General features: G+C 49.8%; 1 protein-coding gene across 3 annotated transcripts in view; it reads right to left on the bottom strand.

Moving 5' to 3' along the window:
* The window catches only part of SEZ6L (seizure related 6 homolog like), a 109,735-nt gene that overhangs the window by 5,345 nt on the left and 83,362 nt on the right, over positions 1 to 21,028 (bottom strand). For all 3 annotated transcript variants that reach the window (XM_045585652.1, XM_036449728.2, XM_045585653.1), the window contains exons 6-13: positions 19,152 to 19,317; positions 17,941 to 18,107; positions 16,914 to 17,108; positions 14,359 to 14,497; positions 6,940 to 7,136; positions 2,582 to 2,776; positions 1,579 to 1,770; positions 435 to 629 (exon numbers count right to left, since the gene is read on the bottom strand). In XM_045585652.1, coding sequence (XP_045441608.1) covers positions 435 to 629; positions 1,579 to 1,770; positions 2,582 to 2,776; positions 6,940 to 7,136; positions 14,359 to 14,497; positions 16,914 to 17,108; positions 17,941 to 18,107; positions 19,152 to 19,317 — 1,446 coding nt within the window. The remainder of the gene's footprint in view (positions 1 to 434; positions 630 to 1,578; positions 1,771 to 2,581; positions 2,777 to 6,939; positions 7,137 to 14,358; positions 14,498 to 16,913; positions 17,109 to 17,940; positions 18,108 to 19,151; positions 19,318 to 21,028) is intronic.

The raw sequence follows: 21,028 nt of genomic DNA, 5'->3' as shown, positions 1-21,028 counted from the left end.
TGCTAAGCAGGGAGAAGGCACTGTGCCATAGTTTCATTGAAAGTGATTTTTTCCTGCCGAAACCAGTTTGGCTCAGTGGATGGAGCATCCGCCTGCGGTCCCAGGTTCGATTCCAGTCAAGGGCATGTACCGAGGTTGCGGGCACATCCTGGTGGGGGGGGGGGGGTGCAGGAGGCAGCTGATAGATGTTTCTCTCTCATCGATATTTCTAACTCTCTATCCCTCTCCCTTCCTCTCTGTAAAAAAAATCAATAAAATATATGTATTTTAAAAAGTGACTTTTTCCTTTCTCGGTGGTGCAGGAAATAATGGTGGTGTCTTAGATTTGAGGAAACGCAGCACTCAGCTTTCTGGAGAAGATTCAGAAGCCCCACCCGCCGGTCCTGACGTCTCCGGCTTCCTCCGCCCCGTGCGTGTGAAGCAGGTTTCCTTACCTTTACACACAGGCAGCGGCCCGTTCCAGTGGGAGGGCTGTCCCAGGATGCACCGGATGGTCACTTCGCCCATGAGCTCGAAACCCTCGTAGCACATGAAGGTGAGGGACTCTCCCGGCAGGTAGAGGCGCTTGTACAGGATTTGGTACCCGTTTTCTGGTAGCCCTGGGTTGTCACACGCCAGGGACTCTTCCGCTGAAACGCAAGCCAAAAGGCGCTCAGGGGAGAGGATGCGAATCTTTGGGGACTCCTCCTGAGCCTCCCAGGCTCCCTTCAGCTCCGAAACCCTAGAACTCAGACTGAAGAGGGAGGTGGGAACAGAGGGTCTAAGATTTCCTGGTTCCATGTGTAAAAGAACAATAGAGTCCCCTTTTCTAGGCAGAAGCGTTGAGCTTTGGTGATGCTCAAGCCAGCTGTTCCTTTAAGGCAGCTGTTTATGACACTGACGGGCAGTGTCACTGCTGCCAATAGCCTCTCACCTCCCGGTACGGGGTGCAGCGTGGCTGCTCCCTACAGCCCCGTGCTTCCTTTGGGCAATGACTCTGACCCCTGGCTGCACATCAGCATCCTCGGGAGCTTAAGAACCCTCAGGGCCCGTGGCACCGCAGTCTCCCGTGAGCGTGACACCTCCCAGGGGACTCCCAGGCGCAGTCAAGGCTGAGCCTCCTGGACCACCGCTCTCCACCTCTCCTGCCTGGTGAGAAGCGTGACCGTCCAGTTTCAGGGTGACCTGGGAAGCCTTTTTTGAGTTTTTATGATCAAGAAACCAAAAAAGGTGGGTTTTTTTTTTTTGCTATTAAACCAAACATTTGCTTCAATGAGACCAAACAGAGCTTAAATCACCCCCCTGAGTCCCTGCCGGACTGTCTGGTTAACTGGTGGAGTGGCCTGGGCAACGAGCTCACCTCTCTGGGCCTTCTGAGAGTGGAGCCAGTGACGCCATGCTCACCAGGCCACTGGGGGAGGCAGAGAGGGGCCTTTGGCGAAGGACTTAGCGCAGCACCCTGGCTTTCAGGGCCTGCTAGTCCTGGGACCGTCATAATAGAAAGCACCCCCAAAGGCGGGGGTGCCTTCCCTGAGCGACCCGGCCAGCGTTCCTCCGGGACTAAGAGGCGTTTCCGTCACGTCAGTAAGCAGCACTCACAGACGCAGCGGGGCAGGCGGGACGTCCAGATGGGGGTGCCGGTCTCGCGGCTGTAGCAGGTGAGAAGCGAGCTCCCTTCCAGCACGAAGCCGGCCTCGCACGTGTACTGGATGGTGGTGCCCACCAGCAGCACGGGGTCCGAGATGAGGCGGGTGGAGTGGTCCACTTCTCCGGGGTCGGTGCAGTACATAACTACGCGGGACGAAACCAGGCCAGGCGCGCTAAGTTAGGGCTCTCAGTGACCGAGAATGAATGACAGAAGGATCTAGAAAGGTTCCTAACTCAGCTGTTTTCCCGCTTGGAAGGTAATGCACCTCGGGCGCACCAAAGGTGGCTGCAGACTAGGCCGGGATGAAAGAGATTTGGATGTCAAACCACTTTCAGGAATTTGCCCCAATGATACGCTTGCTTTGCATGAGGGCCCCAAGACCCACGTACGATATACAACCTCGTTACACCTCCGAACGTAGCTCCTCCCTCTGCTACCCCTTTTTGAGACACCAGATCCGGCTGCCACCAGACATGGCTGGCCCCTCGCCTGAGGGGACAGGCGGGAGGAACCAGGAGACTGGGGCGGATGCTGTGTGGATGAGGTCAGACACCTACTATAGGGGTTTGAACTGGGACTCCACGGTCCGGCTTACTTTGCTTTGCTTGGCTACTACAGGAACTTTAAGAGCTGAGTTTGAGTGATGTTTCACACAGGCTACGTACATTCCCATTCACCACAGTCCATACCACTCTCTATTGTCTGACACCAGTCTAGTTCACTCATTTCCTTTACCTGCCAGGCTTCTGAGGGCACGTTGAGTGTGAGACCCCTCCCTAGGTTTACAGAACAACATCTGTGAGCAGCACCAGTGAGTTGGTGGAGTAGAAGGGAGGCCAGGTCCCACACTAAACAACTCCACCGCATCCATGAAAAAACAAACAAAAACAAAACAGAAAGAAGCCAGTGAGGAGTCACCACCCACTGACCTAAAGAGAACAGGACCATGCTTACTTTTCTCACAAAACGGGGGATCACTGCTCCAGCTGAGGTCCCACTGGCAGGTGAGGGTGTCGCTCCCCACGATGTCGTAGCCGGGGTCACACTGGTAGGTGATTCTGGCTCCCCTCACGAGCTCCGTATGCGAAGTGGTTTTCCAGCCGTTCTGGATCTCGGGCAGATCGGAGCAGGAGTCATTCCTTGACACCTCTTTAAAACAAAGACGTCATCCTCACCTGGGGAGGTGGCCTTCTGCTTTAGGAATGTCAGAGGAAAGACACGTCCCAAACCCCCAAAAACAGTAAGAACTCTTAGCTGTGAGATTTTACAGTGACCTCTTCCTGTGGGTCCCTGAACTCATGCAACCGTTCTCTTGGCTTGATAAAGTTACTTTAGTACCAGACAGAATCCTAACTCTGCTACTTACTAGCAGTGTGACTGGGCATGACCACTTCTCTTTGAGTGATTTGCCAGCCCAGCAGAGAGCCACTTTGGAAGAAGAGCTATCAGCCACAGTCGAGCCTTCAGATGACCACAGCCCCGGTTGACATCTTGATTAGAGCCTCATGACAGACTCTGAGTCCAAACTACCCAACATCTAGCTCCCGAATTCATGACCCACAGAAACTGTGACAAAATAAATTATTTATTGCTAATTTTGGGAGGTAATTTGTTACACAGCAATAGGTAGCTAATACACTCAGCCTCATCCTAAGAATGTCTGTAAATCCATGGGTTTGATGGTTTAGGTGATAAATATTCTTGTAATACAGGCGAAGATCAATACTTACCTATCAAAATAAAAACAATTGTCAGTGCATTCTTCAAATCACACTGCATATCATGGAGTGCATATTATCAAAGGCTACATGCACCTTATTATCACAGGTATTTCCTCTGGCATAATTTTGTTCTTCTTCAGTGAACTCTCATTACTAAGGTAGTCACCCAAAGTCCATTGTTACTCTTCTTGCTTCCAAGTGCCCACCGCCCAGATTGCGAGAAGAGCTAATTATGCTGTATAATTAATTTGAAGTTCTTATGTGCTTCTGGGGAAAGCAAAGCACTTGCACTGTCTGCGGGAAAGTCATGTGGAGAAACAAGCGATGGGTTTTCCTGGGGTTTCATTGTGGTTTTATGAGAAAGAGGGAGAGCTCCCGGCTGTCTGCAAGAAGGAGGGGAGGGAGAGGGCATCTAGGACTGCTTGGTGGGGAACAGGAGGCTCTATTTTTAGGTCTTTGAAGAATCAGCCAAGCCCGGGATTTAGGACGCAGCTGCAAATGCTGGAATTCTGGTTGAAAGGGGGTGAGATGGGGCAAACACTGGATGCGTGGTCTGCCTTGTGCCAAGTGCTTTGCTGAGAAAGGTTTGCTTGTCTGACTTTTTTGATGTGAGCCAACATGGCTGCACATCCCTGTGAGAATCTGGTCTCCTTTGTGGCATTTATCACATTTGTCACTCCTCGGCTGTGGCCATCTTGTAGCAGAGACTTGGCTTAGATTGTGGCTCCATTATTGACACACTCAGTGGCCTTGCTAGGTCAGGTAGCCTTCCTCTTCTTCAGTTCCTAGACTCCACTCCCAGAGACCGATTCAGGACTCTGGATATTCATCAAACACCCTAAGGTGGAGGTTCTAGAATGATCTGTCCCTATGGGCCCCTCACTTTGCTAAGAACGAGAAAACTGGCCTAGCAGTGGGAGGGCTTCCCTTCTCATCCTTTTTATGTCTTTTAGAAGCTGTGTGATGCCCATCATATCAATAAACATTTCTGAGCTTCATTGTCCTCAATCCTAGAGTGGCAACACAAGTCACAACCTTGTCTGTCCCTAAGGGCAATCTGAATGCCAACCAACATGTCGGGTATGACAGGAACACTAAGGCGACTTATATGGAATCATTCATTTGTTTGACTACGATTTTTTGTGAGCACCTCCCATATGCCAGGCACCAGAAAAACAGGCATCTGAAGTCATGTTTCTAGTTTTTATGGTCAATGTCAGCACCATCGTCTTAACTTTTGGGCAAAAGAAATATATGCCACCATTTACTATATTATACTCATGACAGACATCACTAATCTATCATAGCAATCTCTTTCATTGGATCCAGCAGAAACCCGTCAGTCCTCAACACAGCACTCCAGGGAGCCACTCACTGTATTTTGATTGGAGTTGACCGACAATATAGAGCTTACTTATTATCCTAAGATTAGTGATGAACATCTCTTTGAAAAACACTGCTTATTCATCTCTGCTTTTTAATTTATTCCCTTCCCTCCCATGCATTTGGCCAAAGACACTAGCAAAGCACAAAAAGCATTGACGAGAATGGGTATTTGCTTTTGTGTATGCAAAGGAGGTCAGAACCATATAAGCCCAGAGTGTTCCTGTGGAAGGTTCTGGTAACTGCCACGGTAGGTGAGCCTTGACCAGCTCCCAGAGCTGGGGACTAGGCCTTACGATCAGTCCAGGAGCTTCAAAATTCTCTACAAGATCACAGAAACCCCGGACCCTTCATCTGATTTCTCTACTGAATGGGAATCGCACCTGTGTCTGGTTAAATCTAGACCTATGATAGCAAATACTTAGCCCATGCCATGGCAGACATCACTAACCAACCGTGCCATTCTTTCCCGTTGACATGATCTGCTCAGGATTCTTTTCAACATGGTCTTCAGCACTGGTGGTCACCAGCAACTGATGGGCATCAGAACGAAATAGAGGCTCACTTGCCTTCCCTGTAAAATTAACTGGGTGTTTCTTTAAGAGCCAAAGGAATGCTTCTCTCTTATCTGCGTGTCACCCACATTCTCCAGGCTGCATGCCCCCAGGAAGCGGTCTCTGGAGCTCCACACTTGTTTCTCCACAGCATCACTGCATGGTCCCGACATTGCCTTATGAACAGACCCCCTCTTGCATGTTCACTTGGGGACCAGGCATTTGAAGATGGAATAAAATAATAGGTAGGAGAAAGAGTGCTTGCCAACTTCAAATTGCCACACAAATCTAGGTTTCTGCTTCGGTTAACAAGAGCGCCTTCTCCCCAAGATGCTGCCAATGGAGCCTGGGCCAGACGCTCCGGGCAACCTTGGGGAGCCTGGATCGAGTCAGCTTCCTGCTGCCCAGCTGGATGCAGACCTGGAAGACTGAATCAGGCATCAGAGGAGAGAGAAGAGCGAAACGATGACCTCATCTTCTGGCGAGAAGAGGGAGCAGTCTGAGGATAGATTGAAGCCAAGTCTCCGAACATTCTCCCTCCAAAGGCAGCTGACTCGGGAGGGCACCTCGCCTGGAAGCCAGCAGGAGCCGCCCCCTATGCCCAGGGCACCCCCCAGGCAAGAGTGGGACAAGCATGCACAGCAGCAGAAATAACACAACATAACACATTTATTATAGCAGCACAATCCAGGGTAAAAGGCCCCTGAGAAATAGAAAAAAGATCAACATCTGTGTCTGCCGCTCTGACGGCTGCTATAGAGCAGGCAGGGGTGAGAATGTGCACCAGCTGGGAGTAAGAACAGGCTCTCACTGCCCCGGCCGGCGTGGCTCCGTTGGCTGAGCGCAATCCCATGCACCAACAGGGCGCCTAAGGGCTCTTCTGCCAATGGAGACAGCCTTCTCCCACCCCCCATGCTTTAGGACCAGCAGGTGCAGTGATGTCTATCTTGTTCCTCAGCGTGGCTTCCAAACCACTGATCTCTCCCATCTTTCACAAAAATTGCTAAGTTCAAGCGAAGTTCAGACTTGACCATCCAATACCTCTCATTGTTTTGTCCACCCACACCCTTCTCTCCTCACTCCCCAGCTGTAATGTCCCCTTATTCATTATAGGCTCAAACCCCCACCCGCCTCCTGCTCAGTCTCTAAACACTGGAGGGTCCCAAGCTCCATCCTGGACCCTGTCCTCTTCTCCATCTAGACTCTGTGCGATCTGATCCCGTCCAATGCTTTTAAACAACGCCTGTATTCTTCACTGACTCTTACGTTCTTCCTCCAACCTTGAACTCCCTCATCAACTCCAGATTATCTAACTCCCCACACGAGGCCTCCTCAAGTTATGAGGCTTTAATCTACGAAGTCCTGACATCGACCGTGTGCAGTAAGCATCACCATTTCCATTTCACAGACAACAAAAAGGAGGCCCAGAGAGGTGAAGTGACGTGCCCCAGGTCACAGAGCCACTGGTAACAGGGCTAAGACTCAAACCCAGTCCTTCTTACTCAGATCTTAAAAACTGCACATCCTTACTGTGCCTATATATTCAAAGCCCCACGAAACACAGAATCCCCCTGAAAGAGATGCAGCTACAGGACATCATCTTAACCGGCGTTCTAAATACAAGGGGGAAAAATTGACCGGAGGAGACACCTACCCACGTAGTTCATGATAAATCCCTGGCCCTTCCCGAAGATGAGGCCGGCGGGGTCCGAATGGAACTGGATGGTCAGGTCCGGCGTGGACGAGTACAGCTTCTGGGGTCCGCTGCCCCCCAGGTACTGCCCCAGGATGTGGGGCATGACCTCGTCACCGTCGTAGATGGTCAGGATGTCGCTGTTGCTCAGGTTCAGGCTGAGGGGCAGAGAGAAGGGGGCGTGGCAAAGCAAAGTTAGGGGCGTTCAACAAGCTTTTGATTTATATTTTCAGGCAACACACACTTTCTGGAGACATACGAGGTGTCAGGTGGCAGGCTAGGAACTGGGCGGAGGTGGGCATGGACTCCCACTGTGATCAGGACATGCTGATCCTCCTCCAAGCCTGGCCCAGGGGTCGGTGGGTGCACTGGGCTTTTGAAGACTCCTTCATGGAACTGTCTTCCCCGCGTGGTGCTCCTTGCAGAGCCCAATGCGGCATCGTAAGCAGAACTGCCTTCCATGCCCCCAACATCAATAGCCGTTTCCCGGGCTGCGTGCTGGGGGAGTGGCCTAGGGCTCTCATTCTTCGCTGATGCACAGCAGGCTGCATGCTTGTTAGTCACCACGTGTGTTTTCGTGGGAGGTGAGACCATCCCTCCATTTACCATGTGGAGACCTCCTCAACACCAACCTGGTCATACGTTATGCATAGAGGGTGGGGCAGAGGGTGGGTGCTCAAGCCTGCGATCACTATTCATCGCATCCAAGGACGACACGTTTTCAAGGACTCAACTCAAGAAAGCACATTGACACCATTTGGACTGCGAGGGACAGATAATGCTCTAGAACAGCTGTTGCCAACCGGTGGTCCGCGGAAAGATCTAGAAAGCACTTCAACATGCCACAGAAATGTGCGCCTCAACATGCCTGATAAGCCATTTCAACACCAACACTGGCCTTGAGCAGTGGGGCTCTGGCTTCCTCTCTCTCCTCATCCTGACTCTGCTCTCGGCATGCCCCCTGATCCCCTCCGGAGCAAGAGCCGTTGTTTGTGGGTCCAGTGCTTCCACTTTTGACACCCTCTTTTACCTCCTCCCTGTTCCAGGGCAGTGAAAGCACTGGTCCCATTGGATATCTGAAGAAAGATCTCCTGAGACCCCCCTTTAGCTTTTGAATAACAAGGATGCTGCCTCCTGAGTATCAAGCACTCAAACAACAACAATGCCACAAAGACTCATTTTATAGATCGTCCCATTTTACAGATAACAAAACTGAGGCTCAACTGGGAGAAACCGCTTGTCCAAGGTCACACACAGATAAGACGTAAGATTCAAACCTAGTCTGTCAGATGCCGAAGCCTGAGATAGGAACCATTATTTTATAGGATGTTTCATGAAAGCCACGGATACATCTCTAATAAGTTGTGCGGGGTTCAGTCTTGTATCAGAAAACGTGAATAAAAATTATTACTAAAACCTGTAAGATGGAAACCCCACCTGACCGCCCCCTCACCTCCATCCTGACACGTCCTTTGCTCTTATGACATCATTGCTAACGTTTATTTGATTAAACCTGTGATTTCCAACACTTTCTCTCCCACTATGGCAATATTTCTTCTCTCTACAGACTCCCTGTTCTACAAAGATTTTTGTCCCCGACACGTTATGTATCTCCTGGTAACAATTAAATTTGTTTTGTTTTGTTGCCATTATTGATCCTGTATAACAGAGGATGTAATAAAATCAGTGCTAAACTGGTTATTTAGTCTGGCTGGCTTTATTTCGGTAGATATGAGATTTCTCTAATGGTTTTTGAAATATTTAAAGAGCCTGCGAAGAACACATAAGCAACTAGCTCTAGTGGCTGCCTCGAGGGAAGGGGGCCAGGAGCGGGGGGGTGTTTGCTGGGGAAAAGTGGGAAGCAATTTTCACAGCAGACCCTTTTGTACCTTTGGGTTTGGAATCATGTGCATGTGTTCCTTCTTCAAAAACAGATAAAAACAGCCTGAGGGACCCTCATTATTTTTTTTCCACTAGGGTCTAGACAGCCAGAGAGGTGAGGATAGAATGCAAATGTGAATCTGACAGATTAGCAAGATTTTTCTCTGGCGGAGAAATTATTGTTTTGGCCAATAGAGGGCAGTGTAGCCTAAGCTTGTCATGGAGGGGAGGGAGAGGGTGTGGAAGCGGTAGGTGGCTTTTTAACAGTGGAGCTGGAGTTAATATTCCACAGAAGGCGTAGGAAAAAATGATGACCAAGCCACCTTGCTTTTCTTTCTTTCTTAACCAACATCTGACCTTTGCCTAGAAATCTTGCCGTTAAAGGCTTTCCCCGGTAATCATAAAATGCTGTTAGCTAGACAAACACATTTGACAATGTCTGATGGCTATGTACTTATTTGAATGTGAATTAGAAGAAAATATATAAATATACAGTTTGCACATCCAACTTCTAATTTCACGGACATTATTTTGCTTAGAGTGAGCAGAGTGAAAAAGGCCAGCCAATTCAGCAGCAGTTGAAGGGGGAAGAAAAGGAGTGGCTGGTAACAGAAAGTGGACTGTGGAAACGGCAAAAACCAGCTCACAGAAGAAAGCGTGGCTGCTCAGCTTTTCGCGACGGGCGGGAGGCCCACAGTCAGCCCTCCCCCTGCCATTTCTGCTGTCTCAACATCTTAGTACCCCGGGCCCTTTGTATCCCCTAGACCTGCCTTAGCCTCTGCTGCCCTTCTACCTGCAATGCCTCCCCTCACCTCTCTGCTTGACATTTTACTAATTCCTTAAGGTCCTGCTATGCTCCCCACCCACTCGACATTTACAGCGATATAACCAGCCAAGGCCTCCACAGGCTTCTTACAGGCCGGGAGCTGTTCTAAGCACCTCACAGCCACCACTTCACTTTACCATCAGACAGACGCCGTGAGTACTGCTGTTGCCACCCATTTCACAGATAAGCAAACTGAGGCGCCCAGAGGTAAAGAACCATTCTGAAACTCACAGAGCCGGTCAACTAGGAGAGCCAGAATCCGAACCTCTTAAGTCGAAGGCAGAACCTCAGCATGGACCACGGGACCCCACCTGCCTGGGTCCGCATGTCCCTGAAACCCAGTACAGGGCTCGGCACAGGTGAAGTAAATGTCATTTACACAAATGAATTATGGTGAATTTGTCTCCATTTCCCAGATGAGCAAACTGAGGCTCGGAGGGGTTATTAAATGACTTTCCTAACAAAATAGCACCTTGCAAGTAAGGCAGGATCCCCACGGGACAGCAGAGATGGTGATGAAATAGACCATAGGGTTTAAATAAAGGGAAAAAGAGAACCAAAATCTATAGATGCAGTTGAAGGTATGATCAAACTTTGATGAAACAGATGCTTTTCTGGAAGGCCAGAAAACAAGTCCTGTTGAGAGTTTCTTGGTGTCCATTTCTGATCAGGTCCCTCCAACCACATAGCAAGACGGTCAGAGAAAAGGTCCGGGATCCCATTTGACAGAGGGGTCAACTGTGCCCAGCCGGGCCCCGATCCCAAGGCCTCCGCTCCTCCCTGATGTGGCACAGCCAGCACAGACGCTGCTCAGCACGGGGATTGCTGAGGGCGCTGCGGCCCAGGCTTAATTTGGTTCCCATTTAATTTGATAAAATGGCAGACGCCACAAGCAAGCATGTCACTCCAGGGAGGGCACAAAAAAAACCAATCTCGCTGGCTCCCTAAAAGGACACCTGAAAGCATAAAAAAAAATGAGTTTTCTTATTTGCTTCTGTGTTCCTCATCTTCCTCCCTCTCTCCCTCCCTCTCTCCCCCAGTCCCTGTCCAGTGGTTCTTAGTTCTGGCTGCACCTGAGCATCGCCGGGGAGATTTAGATGAGGCCCAGGCTGCACCCTAACGAGGCCCTCAGCCTCTCTGGGGGTGGGGCCCGGGCGCCTGCGTTCTTAAAGATCCAGGAGGCAGACAGGACCAAAAGTGGCTGCTCTGAGGTTTCCGTGGCGATGAGACACAGTCTCTGTTTTCTAGTCTTTTTTCTTACTTGTTTTTCCTTTCTCCCCACTTTTCTCCCCTTTTCAATCAGTTCTCCTCTTCTGCCCAAAAGGAAAGAGAAGAAAGAGGCCCCCCCGCCCCCACGCCCTGCGCTGGGCGTGCTTTCCTCTGGGGCCACCACACAGGCTGGGCGGCCTCCCATTTCTACTTCCCTGGACTGAGCCGTCTCAGAACAGGGCGGGCAAAGCTTGGTCAGGGCCAGTGACCTGACACCGCACACCCAGCTCTGTGGGCCTGGGGCACCCAACAGCTCTGGGCTGCTTCGCCTGCTAAAATCGGTCCCTGGTCACCCTGGTGTTTTTGCTCCATCCCAAGAAACAGTGCTAACAGAATGGGCTCTGGATTGACATCCTAGATGTCCTGGTTTGTAGCTGGGTGACCTTGAAAAAGTAGCTGAACATCTCTGAGCCTCAGCATGCTCACTTGTAAAATGGGGAAAATATCATCGAGAGCCGTAAGTAACAACGAGTGCCAGGAATTCAATTAAAAGGTCACCTTCCATTTAAAAAATATGGATAATGAACTACACGGTCTGCTAGGAGGTGAATGGGTTTGACAACAAAATCTGGTGTCGGGGGACCTCGGTGCGAGGTATCCCATCAGCCACTTCTCTGCTCTGTGATGATGGGCAAGTCCCTTACCAGCCTGAGCTTCAGTGTTCAGATGAAAATCTCAGAATCCATGAATTGTAAAAAAAAAAAAAAAAAAAAATCCTTTACAATGGCCACTGCCAAAACACCGTGGGTGGAATTCATCGTCACCACCCCACTGGCTGCCAAAGAAACGGTTGGGCGCATGCCACGTGTCAGGCCCTTGCGCAGTCTTCGTCCTCTCAGACTCTGAGAGGGGGTCCATGATGACCCTCCCTTGGCAGAGAGGAAAGTGAGGCCCAGAAGCAGAAGAGCTGGGAGCGGAAACCAAGGAGAGGCCTTTTCCTCTCTGAGAAAATCCAGGATCTCTCCAGCGTGTCCTCCCACACAATGGGAGCAGCACAGAGAGAATGAAGTATTTTCCGAGCCTTCTGAATGCCAGGGACCACGCGTTAGGTGCGATCCGGTCTCCTTCGCTTCGCTTCGGAGGCTCCGTGTGTGTGCAAACCCTGGCTCTGTCCTTTCTTGGCTGTGTGACCTGAGGAAGCCACTTAACCTCTCTGTGCTGTCAGTTCCAAATCCATAACATAATGATGGTAATATCTGCCTTACAAGGATTCTTGGTAACCGTAATCTCCATTTATGAAGCTCCCACTATGCGCCAGACCCCATGCAATGTGCTCTGCAAACCTTATCTCCAATTTGGATAATCACCCCTCTATAATGATTTCTACTCACATTAGCTTTAAATTATGTAATTGTTTTCTCTACATAATAATGTGCACATTCATTATTACTCACGGATATAAACTACCCATCACATAGTAGGTCCCATATAAATAAATAGTGACTCATTAGAACCATTATCTTAAATGCCCACAGCATCAACAGACCTGCCCAGTAGATGAGGGAGGAAAAAAAGGAAAGCTTTTCTCCTCATCCCTACTCAAACACTGCCCAGCGCCTACTGTGGGCCACCTACCACCTCAGTCCGCAGTGCAAAAGCTTCCTTCGGGCCACTGTGATAAGTAACAATCGCAAACACTCAGGCAGGGCTGAGGGGCCCTGAGGACAAAATTATTTTTACTATCAAACTCAAATCGGTTTACTGAAACTGTCAGCGGAAACCGAACGAGATAAATTAAACCCAGCAGCTCTCGGGCCTCACGTAACCCTCGCTGGTGAGATGCTATTTTCTCTCCCTCTGGGGGAGGAAAGGGGTGCCAAGTCCAGATGCCACTCTGCCAAGTGTGTGCCAGAGTTTGCCAGAGAAAGCCCGGGCTGTTGACTGGAGGACGGGACTCCCCTCTGCAAAGTTTTAATCCTATTAACTGTATAACACCCTTTCTCTGCTGCCCAATTAGGGCGAATCCAGACTCCCCAGCGCACCTTCCTGGCTCTGCCTGATTCCTCTGCTTCTTTCTGTATCACTGAGCTCCAGATACACAGGGCTTCCTCCAGACCCTAGAGATGCAGTCTGCAGGGTTTGAATCCCAGCCCCACCAGCTCCCAGCCTGGTGATGATAAGTCTTCCATCTCTCTGAGCCTCAGTTTACTCATCTGTAAAATGGAGCTCATCATGGAATCCCCTGCATGCGCTTGTTGTGAGGCGCCCAGAAGTAAGGCCTGGGATGCACTGTGTGTTCAGCACATGTTTGATATCATGGACACAGGAGAAGAGTGTGGTGCTTTATTCCTTTGGGTTGGAACACTGTTCCCGTCCATCCTTCCCTTCTTCTGTCTTTCAGGTCTCGGTATAGATGAGGGTTTCTCTAGCTTGGCATGATGGGCATTGTGGGCTGGCTAATTCTTTGTGGTGAAGCTGTCCTGTGCAGTGTAGGATGTTCAACAGTACTTTTCTCACTAGATCCCTGCACTCTTCTCACTAGATCCCGGTAGCTCTCCTGCCCATCAGCAATTGTGACAACCAGAAATGCCTCTAGATACTGTCACTGGGGGCAAAATCACCCCTGGCTGAGAACCCGACTCTTTTGCTACTTTCTAGGAAAGCTTTTTCTCCTCATCCCTACCAGGCTGTACACCTACTGTGTGCAAACACTGGCCATGGGGCATTGGTGGGGGCATTTTAATTGGAACATCTAAGAGGTACCATCAATGAGTACAGGAAGCAGCCACACAGCCAGTAAGTCCATTCACTATGGCATTTATTCATTGAGAGACCATTTACTGAGCAGCTAGTATGTGTCATGCTCTGTCTTAGACCCTAGGACAGAGTTAAGTCAGACCAGGCTCTGACTGCAAGGACCTTTTGGTGTAGTTGAGAGAGACAGACAGGAAATAAACTACTGCAACACAGAGTCTGGGTTATAGAACCCTCCTCCTCCTGGTGATTCTAGACATTCAGTCCATTGAAAACCCTGTGTTTGCTCTGGCCACAGGGCCTTTGCACATTCTGTTCCTGTGGGCGCACCACTCCAACTCGTCCTTTAGTTCTGAACTTTAGCATCAAATCCCCAAGAAAAGCCTTCCTGGTCCTTCCTCTTTATATCCCATCTCTGTTACGAAATCTCATAGCACCACACACTATCCTTACATCAATGATCAGTTACAGTAGTACACCATTACTGGTTTGTTTCCTCAGTTAATGCCTGCTTCCTTAGCAGACTGAATTTCCTGAGCACTGGGGCTTTCTCTCTGTGGCTATGAGGTTGTTTCCCTCACCACTGGGACCCCAGTTCTTTGCACAGCCCCTGGTGATATTTAATGCTGGTTGGAACAATAAAGCAGCACTGATTTCTTCCCAAGTCTGAATGAGTTGGGGTGGGGTGGGGCCCACCAGAAAACACTCACAACTGGATATCTAAGAAGATCCGTTTCTCCTCCCCAACGTGGATCTTCCAGACACAATCTTCGCCTTCCGCATACGGCTCTGGCCAGTTCGGAGACAGCACTACCCCAGCCACAGCCGACAGCTCCCCACCACACATGGCTGTAAACAACACAGACAGACACACTTTATTTAGGAGGAAGGCGCTATGGCATAGCGGTTAAGAGCGTGGGCTATTGCCTCACTTGTGTGGCTCAGCGGTTGAACATCAACCTATGAACCAGGGGACACGGTTTGCTTCCCGGTCAGGGCACATGACCAGGTTGTGGGCTTGATCCCCAGTAGAGGGTGTGCAGGAGGAACCGATCAATGTTTCTCTCTCATTACTAATGTCTCTATGTCTCTCCCCCTTCCTCTCTGAAATCAATAAAATATATATTTAAAAAGAGTGTGAAGTCATACAGCCATGGCTCGCCATGTTCAGTGAAGAGGTGCCTTCACCTCAGAAGCCCACACATGTCTGTGGGGACTGGGGTTTGGTGAAGAGAAGTCTATAGCTCTTTCAGGACCAAGGACAGAGCTCACAGCGCTGAAGGAAGCCTCAACAGTCAGGCTCTTTCTTGCCTCAGAGTCGGTGGCGGCTGAGACATGGTGCATTCAGGTCAGGTGGAGCCGGATTTGAACCTGGCTTCTGACATCAACACACTCTGTGACAAGGCAGGTCACTTCTGGAAGCCCCCATTTCCTTTCTCTGGGAAGCTGGGGTAACACCACTGCTGACGCCACCGGGTTATTCTGGAGCATAACTGAACTCATGGGTGTCAAACCCAGCACAGCGCCTGGCACCGGGTAAGTGCTCAGTAATACATCAGCCAGCTGTGAAAGACCCCGACTCTGAACTGGAGGCAGAGATACGAGCATACCTGGCGCCTGGCCCTTTAAATTCCACTCTGTGTTTACCGCGTTGGAAAGTTCTCAATGTGGCAGAGGCCAAAGCACCAATAAATTCCGCTCTGTTAAACCGGCACATTTAATACAGAGATCAATCCCTCACCACGCGGGGCTGTTATGCCACGCCAACCACCATCCAGGTGGCGGCTGCCAGGAGCGAGGGTTCTCTTCATTACTCCCAGGCTCCGCAGGGATGCAGGCTCGGGTGGCTCCGCCGCCCTGGATCTGGGGACGGGGGAGGACAGAGCACTGGGGGCCTGGGTACAGGAGGTTCGACAAGCCAACGCTGTCCAGAGGGGCTTGGAGCACAGGTCTCTGAGAACAGGGAGACCTGAGGTCCATCCCCGTCCTGCCAGTTACCCTCCTCGTGTCCTTAGGCATGTCACTGGGCAGCTTCAGCTTTCTCCTCTATAAATGGGGCCACGGGAAGGGTTGCAGTGAGGGTTAAATCAGGTAATCGCATACCGCCCTTGGCAGAGTGCCGGGAACACAGCTTTTGCATTCCTATTGACAACTGCCATTATCACCATTACTAATCATGGGGCTAGGGACTGCTGGGTTGGGGGGCGGTTGTGCAAGGCACAGGAATTCCTACAGAGCTTAGGAGCTGAAATCTATGTGGAGGTCTTGCTGTTCAGCTGCACACTGTGGGGTCTGTGCCTGACTGATTTTCATGATAAATATTGTATATCCAGTATCATTAGTTATCTATAATAATAAAAGCATAATATGCTAATTAGACTGGTGTCCTTCTGGGTATCCTTCTGGATGACCTTCCAGATGAAGCCGGAACTGTGAGGGAAGCCCGGGTCCCAGGTGCCTGAGGGAAGCCGGAGCCAGCAGCCAGGGAAGGAAGGCCTGCTCTTGCATGAATTTCGTGCATCGGGCCTCTAGTGTTTTTATAAAACAAGTCACCTTGGCATAGCAGGTAGGCTGGCAGGAAGGACACAGCATTGGGAGTGATTTCACGTAATGGGTAATGGGACTGGGCATGGCTCTTTGTCCTCCCGTATTTTCCCGATTTCCTTTATTGCTAATCAGCTACGCTGATGATGTTGGTCTTGAAACATTTACATTGCACTGTGCGACTCTGAAAGTCTCTTCTAGTCTAAGTTTCAAGGATTACAGGAACCCAAAGCCATTCACTGAGAAATGGTTTAATGGCGATAGTGCTTGTGCAATAAGTTTGATTTTTTGTTTATTAAAAAGAGAAAATGTATCGATTTTGCCTTGGCCAGGTAGCCCAGTTAGTTAGAGCATTGTCCGCATAGGCCAAGGTTTCAGACTCCGTCCCGTCAGGGAACATACAAGAATCAACCAATAAATGCATTTATCGGCAGATTCAACAATGAATTAACGTCGGTCTGTCTGTCTGTCTGTCTCTCTCTCCCCCTGTTCCTTAATCTAACAGCAATCAATCAATAATTTTTAAAAAATTGTTGATTTTGTAATTTTTTCAAGCACAAGCAGCAAACCTGACCTGAAGGACAGGTGTTCTGGAAAGGGTTCTACTCCTAAAATTGGTAAGTAAAGTGGTGACAGGCCTTTAACCATTCATTGGTTTCTTCATCGGGGGTTGGGGGTGGAGGTCCCCAGAGCCCCGGGAGGAGGGCGGTGGGCCACTCACCTCTGCACAGGGGCTCCGTGTCATTCCAGTAGGGGTCCCGCACATTGACGCACTCAATGACGGCTGGGCCCTGCTCCAGGGAGTGGCCGGGGTCGCAGGTGAACTCCACGATGGTGCCGATGTTGTAGGTCAGGTCGGAGGTGGTGAAGTTCCCGTTCTGAATGTAGGGCTCATAGCAGTGGCCTTTCTCAAAGGCTGGAGAGGGGGTGTGAAGGAGGCAGCAGCTCAGATGAGTCTGGGATGGCTCCCAGGCCGCCTCTCAGAAGATGGTCCCTTCCTGACGTTCAGGACGCGCCATAGAAAACGGGCAGCAGGCCCCATGATCTGGGCCCAGTGGCCATTCATTTGGCTTCTCGGGGTCTCACAGTTTTTCATATTTAAAATAGAACTAAGACTCTGCCCTCCCAACCCTGCAGTTTTGTGTTTCAATTCCTTTTACTGTCCCATATGGATTCTTACCATGTCCCATAATGATGAGCCCTGATTTCTGCCACTTGAAACCATAAGTCTGTCTTAGAGAAAGACCAACTTTTCTTAGGGAAGATGGGACACAAAGTTCCCCAAGGTCATCTATTCTTAAAGGGCCAGGGCTGAGCAGGAGAGGCCCTGGCTAACGATTCTTGGCGGAAGGGGTGGCTGGACCCTGAGAGGTCTCACTGAGTAGAGCAAGCGTAGGGATCCGGACTCAAGCTGGACAGAACCTATCTCCATCTTCTTCTAACTCAAGACCCCTACCCTCAGTGTGTTCACCTAAAAGATAACAACATCTCTCACATTACAGTGTGCCACACGTCACATGCTCATGGACATAAGACACTGGGCACACAGGAAGTGCTCCATAAGCGGTAGGTGTTGTTATTCGTAAAGCTAAGTCAGCTTTTGGAAACCCAGGGGTCAGTCTGGCTACGGGGTCTCTCCTGACTTTGGACAGCCAGGTTTCTACCTCCCAGGACCCAGCCCCAGCCCGCCATGCTTCCCTGACCCCGCATCACCACCCCAGGAGAGGGGAGGCCCCATGGTCCCTCACCCTCGAAGCGGATGTTGAAGGATGAGGCTGCCCGCGCCTGATCGGACGTGAACTCGATTCGGATGCTGTTGCCCTCGCTCAGCAGGCCCTCGAAGGGGACGCTCTCCGTTCGGAGGGAGTCATAGAGAAGCGCGGACTTGTTGGTCAGCCCGCTGTAGACCGTCATCCTGCCGGTGGGAAAGGAGAGAGGGCCACTGAGAGGTCTTCTCGGGGCGCCGACACAGCAGCCGAGGGGTGTGCATGGAGCCCCTCTCATCCCAGATTTAGATCCCACTTGGCCCCTGACTTGCCCAGGCAAGCTGCCTTACGTTATGGAAGCTGTTTCGTGTTGGGTAGAAAGCTTGTTCTAGGCTCATGGGTTAATTCTGAGGTTACAGGGAAAGCCATGCGTATGATGGAATAAACCAAGCTAACTAACTGTTACGGCTTAATTTATACCCAAGAGTGAGGAAATACCCCCTCACAGCCTTCTGATCCTGCTGACTCTTATATCTTGGGGGTCATGCCCCCGAAATCCTCTTTCAAAGAACTAAAGACAAAGGAGGTCACTCTGGAGAAAAACCTCAAGGTCTCAGAATCTCAGTAGCCTCTTAATCTTCCCAAAGTAGCAATTTCCTAGTAAACGACTTCTCCTCGCATCCTCGTCACATCTCTGTTTCCAAGGGAAACAAACCCAAGACAGCAAGCAAGCCTAAGCAGCTAAGGTCCTAGTTTTCAAGAACATTCAAGAATATTCTAGCATAAGGTTACAGGAAGCTACAGTTTTAAGATTCTGGATTCTATGTGTATTGCTTAGAGTCTACAGACATGCTCTCTGGTGCCTTCTCCCTAGCTCTTTCAACTCCCTAGCGTAAGTCAAGTTTTTCCATGTCAGCTTCTTACTCTACCAGGGACATATGACCTCTCATTTCCCTGTTCTCCATGAAGCCTAGTATGTGATCAGGTACAGAGCAGGAGCTAAATGAACACCCTCTCTTTGTTCAACTGCAAAAAGGGATTTTCAGGAGAAAGAATGAGGAGGCAGGACAAACTGGAGGGGTCAGAGCGGGGGTCCTAGATGCCCTTTTGCCTCTTTCCTTGTCCTGCTGCGCTTTCCTTGTGCTATGCGGGGCGAGTCCTTTCCTTCGGCAGGCCCAGCTTCCTCACCTGGGAAAGGAAGAGATCAAAGCAGCCGCTCTCGTAAGCTAGGTGCGGGGACCCTCAAGGTTTACCTGTCCTTCTCGTGCAGCAACAGCCTCTCAAAGTGAAGGTGTAGCTTCTGGCCCTCGGGGGCTTCAATCGTCCACACACAGAACTGACTCCCGTTGGCATTGCCAGGGTAACTTGGAGAGAGGACGTGGCCGATGGTGGCGTTGTGCACAGTCCCTCCACATGGGGCTGGGGGCAGAAGGCAAGAGAGAGAAGAGGGAGGAGAGAGAGGGAGAGAAAGTCAGTGTTTCATCCCCTCCTGACCTCCAGCTTTACCTTTTCTTGGGAGAAACAGAAATAGGGTGGGAAGAGAGACCATGGAGAAGCTCTGGCCTGCTGGGTGGGGCTTATCCTGTTTGATAGGAGATGTCACTCCATGATTTGAACCATCATCATGTGGGTCTCATGGTAGGAAGGACTGTGATTTAAGGATGCTTCTATGGTGCTGGCTCTGCCCTGGTTTTTCATTACAAAAAAGTCATCAAGAAAGACATATTTTATGTCTTTCAACAGATAAAATATGCTTTTAGTCCTCAGTAAGCCCTAAAACATTCAGCCCCACCAATAGCAAAAGAAATGTCTTTCAAACTATATTCCATTTTCATCCACCGAATTGGTCAAGGTAAAACGTAGCAATAAGCCGGAGATGAGGAAGGTGAGGGGAAATGGTCACCCTCATTCAGGACTGGTCAGGATGCAAATTGCATGACCTTTCAGGAGAGCAATTTGGTGAAAAATCTAGAAAGTATTTCCAAACGCTTTGACCTAGTAATTGAGGTTCTGGGAATGGATTCTAAGAAAAGATTTAGAGGTTTGCACAGAAATGTATGAATGAGGATGTTCACGGCTAGATTTCTTTCCTAAGAGCCAAAACATGAGAACCAACATGAATGTCTACTCACAGGTGCTCGGTAAATAAAATAAATAAAAAAGCATGTCCTTGGGTGAGGATTAAAATATACACATTTTTTTTTTTTAGCAGCACCATAGAATACTTTTTTCATAAAAACCTAATAAATATTAAAAAACGACTTACAAATGGGGAAGTTGTACCAGTGTAAAGAGGCAGACCTCTTCTTTGTCTTAAGGGAGACTTGGTTCTCATTAAACAGTTTTTGGGTGACTAACAGAGCTTGCAATGACATTGCCCAGAAGCCCTGCTCTCCTTTTGGCACCACGGACAGAGCACAGCACCCCTGTCTCTCCCTCCTGGACGCCTTCCTGTCCTAAATTGGAGGTTCAAGCCTGGCCTGTCAGGTACCTGCTGAGGATCTGGGACGAGTTACGAAGCTCTCTAAACCTTGAGTTCACTGTAAAATGGTGACAGTAATTCCTCCCTCCTTAAGTAGCTGTGGGAGAAACGAATGAAACGGTGTAGTCTCTGGCACAGAGGTGCTCAAAACACAGCCGGCACCATCGTCCCGTGGCTCAGGAGCTAAGGAGATGGAGGGCACTGTCCGTGCTGGGGGTGCAGGCCATCTGTCCTCTCCGGGGCGCCCCTCATTTGCTGCCCCTCTGTTCCCCTTTCTTGCCTTATTAAGCCAACTGATAGCTCTGTTTGGTTTCAATTTGCCAGCCCCGGCTCTCCATCCATCTTTCTTAGAACCAACTGAGGCGTAATTCCTTCTTGATTTCACACATAGATAAAAATTAACGTGAGGGAGGCCAGAGACCAACTGCCCTATGGTTTTTTCTTTCTTTGTTAAAAAGAAGAAAAATTCTGAAGGGCCTTGGGGGAACAAGACCGCAACAATTAAATCTCAGGATTTATTAAAAGTGCTCATTTGCTTTTTGGATTCTGCTGATCATGAATGCCTGGAGGGCAGGATTTATGTTTATTGCTCCAAGTATTCGCTTTGTACATGGCTCAGGGCCTGGCACATAGTAGGCACTCAGTTAA

This window comes from Pipistrellus kuhlii, unplaced genomic scaffold (assembly GCF_014108245.1).
Source record: "Pipistrellus kuhlii isolate mPipKuh1 unplaced genomic scaffold, mPipKuh1.p scaffold_m20_p_20, whole genome shotgun sequence".
Taxonomy (NCBI): Eukaryota; Metazoa; Chordata; class Mammalia; order Chiroptera; family Vespertilionidae; genus Pipistrellus; species Pipistrellus kuhlii.
This window is presented reverse-complemented; position numbering and strand designations above follow the sequence as displayed.